Raw genomic sequence first — 7528 nt, forward strand, 5'->3', positions numbered from 1 at the left:
GATGATGAACGCGCTTCCGGTGCTGGCAGTGACTTCCTGTCTGCAGCCGTTAGCGCTGCTAGCATTAGCATTGCTAGCGTCCCTAGCTGCAGCCTCGAAGCGAGCATAGAAAGTGTTCAGCTCGTCTGCCAGAGACACGTCTGCGTTTATCATACCGGATGTTGGTGCTTTATAATCCGTTATTGTCCTTAGTCCCTGCCACAGGCTCCTAGAGTCACTCTGTTGGAGTTGTGACTCTAGTTTCCTCCCGTAGCGCTGCTTCGCCTCTTTCACCGCCTTCCGGACGCTGTATGACGCAGCCTTGTACGGTTCCATGTCCCCTGACGCGAGTCCCGTGTTGTAGGCAGCGGTGCGAGATCTCAGAGCGTCGCGGATGGTTTTATCCACCCACGGCTTCTGGTTGGGAAACGTTTTAATAGTCTTTTTTTCTACGGTATCGTCCGCTAATTTCCCGATGAATCCCACAACCGCTTCCGTAAACACGCTGACGTCACCATCGGAGCTGTTTCTGAACATGTCCCAGTCTGCGTCATCGAGTGCGTCCTGTAACGCGGCCACCGATTGGTCCGTCCAGCGCGCGACCTCCCTCTGAACCGGAACTTCCTGTTTCAGCCTTTGTTTGTATTTTGGCATGAGGAAGATGGCGGCATGGTCGGATTTACCAAACGGTGGACAAGATTGTGCCTTGTAACCGTCCTTGACTGTGGTGTAGCAATGATCCAGTGTCCTTTCGCCCCTGGTGGGGCAGGTGATGTGCTGATAAAAGTTTGGCGCTGCACGTTTGAGGTTGGCACTATTAAAGTCCCCCGCCACAATAAGCGCAGCGTCCCGGTGTTGTGTCTGGTGCTGTGTGAGTGCCTCATGCAGCTCGCATAAGGCAGTGTCCGTGTCCGCTTGTGGTGGAATATAAACGGCGCTGATTATGACCGATGTAAACTCCCGAGGAAGGTAAAAAGGACGACACATGATGGACAGTAGTTCCAGGTTTGGTGTGCAGGAGCGTGTGAGAGGAACAACGCTCGCGCTGTTGCACCAGCTGCTGTTCACCATTAAACACACGCCGCCTCCCCTTGACTTCCCCGAGTCCCGCGTCCTGTCCATGCGGTGAACCGAGAAGAACTCGGCCGGCTGGATGGCGTGGTCCGGCACCGCTGGGTTCAGCCATGTCTCGGTGAAGCAGAGGAGATTGCAGTCCCGAATGTCTCTCTGGAACTTTATCCTGGCCCTGAGGTCATCGAGCTTGTTCTCCAGTGACTGGACGTTGGCGAGCAGGATGCTAGGCAGAGGTGTGCGGTGTGCACGGGCTCTCAGCCTGTTCCTGACGCCGGCTCGTTTCCCTCGGGGCCGCCGCTTCGCGTCGCGTCCTTTGTTGTCCCTCAGGATCTCACTCGGCCAGCTCGGATCCGGAGTTAAAAACGTCGAATTGTGAGTACATTGTATACCAATAGAAACAAGAGTGTCTCTATCATAACTAATGTACCCCATGGTGGTAATTTTGCCGGTTTTAAAACGCTGTAAACTAACTTAAAGAACAAAAACAAAGAAAAGGTGGTCGGAGCAGTCGTGACGGCAGCCGACCTCACCGGCGCCATCTGGGTATTTCTTGGTATTTATATATTTGTCTATTATGGCATGCTATTGATAAGTTAACCCGTGACGAAATAAACTTTATTAAAAGAATTTGGTGCCAGGTTTAATTTGCATAGAAAGTGCCATCTTTCTTAACGCTGTCATGCAAAAGGAGTCAAAAATCAATTCCTGAGCAACCGATGTCAGCTAATTCAGGACCTTCACTGTAGACAGTGCCTTGTAACGTCGGACGTAAGAGGCAGCGACTTAAGAAGACTCCTAAGGGACAGTTCGAGAAATACACTTAGAAAAGTAATCACTTAACTTAAGCTATATCTTAAGAGTCTTCTTAGCTCGCGAATAGTGTGCGTTATCGAGAAACCGGGCCCAGATCTGTTTTGTGGATTTGGAATTATGGAGTGTAACGCCGTGGGTACTACAGCAGGCAAACCCACAGACAACTGCTCCAAGGGTTTCCAGTTAAGCAGGCCCGCTGCCAACCTCACATGCAGTTGCTAAGCAACGCCATCATGATGGCAATCTGGGGAATGTATGACACCTGGAAGCATGTCTATAGGGCCTTAACACAAAGCAATAGACGTGAGGACAATTAGGTAGTACCAAGTCTAGGAGTATTGCTCCAGTATTGAGTGAGTGGGTTTATGGTCTACTGTTTCACAATTTAGTTTGAACTCCCCTTGTAGACAACACATTGCACAAGATCATTAAATCTCACATACTTCCACCTTTAAATAACAGGATGTCAGGTGTAGCTCACTGCATCTCATTGAAGCTTACTGTAGCTCATTACTCTGGAGCAACCCTGTGCCTCCCATTGGTGAGACAGATTTATTTATTTTTTTATAATAATTAGCTTTGTATGAAGAAAAATGTTGTTAGTTGTTGGCTTCTAATATGTTACAGTTTAGCTACCATGTGTGTGAATCCACTGTTTTCTGTAGTGCTGAAGAGGTGCATGACATTGGCAATAAACTGATTTTTTAAATAAATGGATTACTCAATTATTATTTCTCTTGATTTGGAGAAAACAAAGTGGCGGAGCCTCGGCCCAGTGCACTAGTGATCGGTCGTTCATGAACGATTCGTTCTTTTTGATTGAATCTTTAACGTAACTTTAAAGAACGAGTAGTTTCGGAGAGTGATTCATTCATTTTCTACTGGGCACACATGCGCAAATCATCGCAAAACCTCCGTAGGTTATGTACAGAAAACAGAATTGACAATTCTTTCTCAACGAGTCTTCAAGTCCAAATCATTCGTTCTTTTGTCATGTGACTCCTATAGACATTATGCAGTGCAATAGATTCAAAATAACGAACGACTCAGACTAAAAGATATTAGAGGTACAGTAAGCTACTCATTCTGTCCTTAGCTGCATTGTAATATTTTTATTACTGTAATTATAGCCAAAATTTGTGTATGTAGGTATATTAGGGGTCTGTTTATTGAAAATGTAACATTTTGTTTTATTTCTGATCATAAAAACGAAATAAACTAAATGACTCAAAAAAAGATTAGCTCATTTTGATGAAGGAGTTTTAAAGAACCAAGTCACTAAAATGAATCAAACGTCTCATCACTACAGGGCACTACAGCCACATTACACCTGTGTACTGAGTAAATGTATGCGGGACGGGACATTTGACTTCAAAATAAAAGCCGTTTATCTCTGACTCATCAGAAAGAGGCTAGAGAGCTGTGAAGTTGCTCACGTCTTCCACAGACAATTGCTTGGAATATGGAAGCATGAGAAATTGCAAGTGTGGTGTGAGAGCATGTGAAGATGAGCATCTTTGCCCATAGTGATGCTTCACATAACTGTGTTTTATTAATGCGACGGTTTTAGAGCATATGAGATAAACTGGTTTTAAACTTTCCACATGAAGAATAAACATAGTCATGCTTTCGTTTCTGTTTCTTAATCATTTTGGCAGCTGTTGTTGCATTACTGTCATATTGCTGTCTTCCACATACTCTGTATACACGGTAAACTATAATGTTGATTGGTGTGACGAGTGACACGTATAGCCACGCCTACATCGAGGGAAAAAGAGCTAAATTGGTAAAAAAAAAAAAACTCTAGAAGCTGTGACATAATTTGGCACATAAATGCTCATAATTTTACTTTTACCCAACATTTGATGTAATTTGTGATGCAGGTTTAACTTCAGGCAAATCTGCCAAGGTGGTAAATTCAGACATGCATACAGACAGACGGACAGTTTTTCTCAGACTGAAATCCTCACAATTACGAATCCTCCAATATATGAAATGTAAAGATATCATTAAAAGAGCAAGTTCTGATCATATATGTATAGATAAAACCTTTTATATTTAAATAAATTATTGCTGTGTGTTATTATATACAGTATATGACACAGAGGGTGCCACTGGTCACAGGTGACTCAATCAGTGATATCAAAATACAAGCACAACAAAGCATGCAATAACAAAATCACTCCAAATCCAGAAAACACACATACAGTACACAGCCACACACAGACACACACATGCACACACACACACATGCACACGCACACACACACATGCACACGCACACACACACACAATACACGTCCTGCGGCAAATATTCTAAATGATAATACAGCACATTTAAATATATAAAATATGCATAAAATATTTAAAATCATCCAAAATTAAAAAATAAATAAATTTAAAATATACTTACATATAAAAAAAAAATCTTCCTTTTATTTTCACATTTAATACTGTATACTGCAATAACTGTATAGATAATCATACTGTATACCTATGGGACTGATTACCGAGTTCACTCTGACAAAACAATAACATACACTGAGACCACAACCATCATTAATATATTTTAATGATAAAAACTGAATTTGAAACTGTATATATTTGACTCAATTTATATAAAAATGCCATTTTACTGTAAAATAATAAACTTCACTGTGGAAGATGTTTCTCACAGATCCACTTTAGTTTAGTAAAGCATTTAAGGTCATTCCAGAAGTTCCCAGTGTCACCACTATAAAACTCAACACAGTTCTCATCACCACCTCCATTATTCGGTTCCCCTGAAGCCCAGAACCTGAAACCCAGAGAATCAGAATCAGACTCAGATCAGTGTTCAGTTTTCTTCAATTCCACACATTTAACTGAATCCTCTCAGCCTCTGTTTACTGAGATGTACATACAGGCCAAAAGTTTGGACACACCTTCTCATCTATCTGTCAATGTGTTTTTTTTTGTTTTTTTTTCATGACCATTTACATTGGTAGATTCTTACTGAAGGCATCAAAACTATGAATGAACACATGTGGAGTTATGTACTTAACAAAAAAGGTCTCCACAGTCACCGGACCTGAACCCAATCGAGATGGTTTGGGGTGAGCTGGACCGCAGAGTGAAGGCAAAGGGGCCAACAAGTGCTAAACACCTCTGGGAACTCCTTCAAGACTGTTGGAAACCATTTCAGGTTACTTTCCCTTGAAGCTCATCAAGAGAATGCCAATAGTGTGCAAAGCAGTAATCTAAGCAAAGGGTGGCTATTTTGAAGAAACTAGAATATAAAACATGTTTTCAGTTATCTCACCTATTTTTCTTAAGTACATAACTCCACATGTGTTCATTCATAGTTTTGATGCCTTCAGTGAGAACCTACCAATGTAAATGGTCATGAAAATAAAGAAAACACATTGAATGAGTGAAGGTGTGTCCAAAATTCTGGCCTGTACTGTATATTGGGACACGACATTAATATAAATATAATAAGGAATAATCTTTGTAGTTTTCCCAGCAGGACAACAGTTTTAACATTGTAAAAACGAGACACAGAAAGAATCTCAGTTTCTTACTCTGTAGTCAGTGGTGTACCGTCCACCCATTTCCACTCTCCCTCTGTCTCTCTGTCACTCAGACCAATCCAAGCCTGAATTTTGCCATTCACCTGTTTAATGATGAACTCCTGTAAATAACAACACAATGAAAACAGGCTTTACTCTCTCTCTCTCTCTCCTCGCTCGCACACACACACACACACACACACACACACACACACACACACAGGGCAGGGCCTGGGGTAGCTCAGTGGATAAGGCAATGGACTACAGTTCAGAAGATCCCAGGTTTAAACCCCACAACCACCAAATTGCCATTGTTGGGCCCTTGAGCGCGGCCCTTAACCCTCAACTGCTCAGATGTGTAATGAGATAAAAATGTAAGTCGCTCTGGATAAGAGCGTCTGCCAAAATGCCCACACACACACACACCTGTTCCTCTCTGCTGTTTATGATCACCAGGTCTGCTCCTCTCTTTATACAGTCCTGTCTGCTCTCAGTCCAGTTCTTGTACTCATTAGACATGAAATAAAGAATGCCGGAGACAAAACACTTCCCTTTGGCTGTGAATATAAATAGAAAGAATTTACAGAGATCAAAATGCCTAGTTTCTGATCTATTACTTGTGTACAGCTATCATTTATTTTTGCACCATATAGGCTATATAACAAAAAATAATTGTAATATATTTGTAATGTATGAATAGATTGACGTTTATGTGTTTAATTCATTATTATGTATCATAAGAAAGGTTGCTCTTAGACTTTGGTTTGGTTTGCAGAGTTAAATATTAATTTTTGTAATTATTTTATTATATAGTTAATATAAATAATATATGATGTATTTTTATCTTTTATGATACATTATGATAATTTTTCTTTTGTCTGTAATATATAAAATATTGGGCTTTGATTATGCACACTGTGGGTTTTTCACACACACACACACACACACACACACACACACACACACACACACACACACACTCTAAAGAGAACTCTATGTGTGGACAATAAGCACTTATACAGACATTTATATTTTAGACACTGGGTGTGGAAACGGCGGCGGTACGTATATTATCTCCAGGAGGAAGGTAAGGTTTAGTGATTGGGAATTAATGTTGAGGTGATCAGTAATTAATCAGGTGTTATTACAATACAGACAAAGTTAGTTATTAGTTCTCCAGGAGAAATGTAAGACTGATTAACACTCAGTGATCACTGCACAGTGAACTAATGACTAATGATTACTAATTAGTTTCAGAAGTATTATCTAGTAGTTAATGTTAGTAATCCATGTGTTAATGAAGATCTATTAATTTATTCTTTTATACTCCTTACACAGTTACCTATAAGTTATGGATCAGCATTGTAAAGTGTCACCGATATTATTGAGATGTGTTCATTCTAAGATCGTATTGAATTTTTATGGAGGAACATGTGAGTTAAATCCTGATGATCTTGTTTTAAGACGTCTCATGAGTTTCTACTGAGGACATTTAACTTTTGGTCAGAAAATGTAATGATAAATCTACTTACTCAAATCACAGAATGTCCTCTCCTTCTGTAACTGGCATTTCTCTATAGTCAGGTTGATGTAACTGGTCTGTAACTGGTCTCTCTCTTTAGTCAGGGTGTTGTAACTGGTCTGTAACTGGTCTCTCTCTTTAGTCAGGTTGATGTTAATAGTCTCTAACTGTCTGTATTCTGTATTCAGGATGATGTATTTGATCCACAGCACTGTGACGGCAGTCAGCAGGAGAACACACAGCAGCACCACACACACTACAGTCACTCTGTAACACCAGCTCCATGCAGTGTCTCCTCCTAGAGGTAAATGTACACAAACACACATTTTTGTCTCTTTTTATATACATCTAGAATTTGTTTAGTCTTACAGTAATATGAAAGCTATTCATCAGTGAGCTGAAGCACATCTCAGTAACTTTATCCATTAAATGCATACAGTGATGGGCGTGGCTTTGGATTGGTTTAAAATTAACTGACTTGAACATGAGAGTCTTGGTAATACTGGGCTTGCAATACTTACTCAGTCAATTACTCACTCATCATCTGTACTGCTTTATCCCAGGAGACTTAGGGCACAAGCTGGGGTAT

At 40.8% G+C, this 7528-nt stretch overlaps 1 protein-coding gene across 1 annotated transcript; it reads right to left on the reverse strand.

Moving 5' to 3' along the window:
• Positions 1–4518: 4518 nt before the first annotated feature.
• Positions 4519–7026, reverse strand: LOC128508228 (CD209 antigen-like protein E). The gene is made up of 4 exons (XM_053479453.1): positions 6950–7026; positions 5844–5974; positions 5430–5539; positions 4519–4663 (listed from the first exon to the last, which is right to left on the reverse strand). The coding sequence occupies exons 2-4, from the start codon at positions 5934–5936 to the stop codon at positions 4519–4521; spliced, it is 348 nt and encodes a 115-aa protein (XP_053335428.1). The 5' UTR covers positions 5937–5974; positions 6950–7026.
• Positions 7027–7528: the final 502 nt, after the last annotated feature.

This window comes from Clarias gariepinus, chromosome 20 (genome assembly GCF_024256425.1).
Source record: "Clarias gariepinus isolate MV-2021 ecotype Netherlands chromosome 20, CGAR_prim_01v2, whole genome shotgun sequence".
NCBI lineage: Eukaryota > Metazoa > Chordata > Actinopteri > Siluriformes > Clariidae > Clarias > Clarias gariepinus.

Coding starts and splice junctions, on each gene's coding strand:
- LOC128508228 (XM_053479453.1), bottom strand. CDS start 5,936: ATGTCTAATGAGTACAAGAACTGGACTGAGAGCAGACAGGACTGTATA. Junction 5,540..5,843: donor TAAACAGCAGAGAGGAACAG/GTGTGTGTGTGT, acceptor TGTTATTTACAG/GAGTTCATCATTAAACAGGT. Junction 4,664..5,429: donor GGTACACCACTGACTACAGA/GTAAGAAACTGA, acceptor TCTGGGTTTCAG/GTTCTGGGCTTCAGGGGAAC.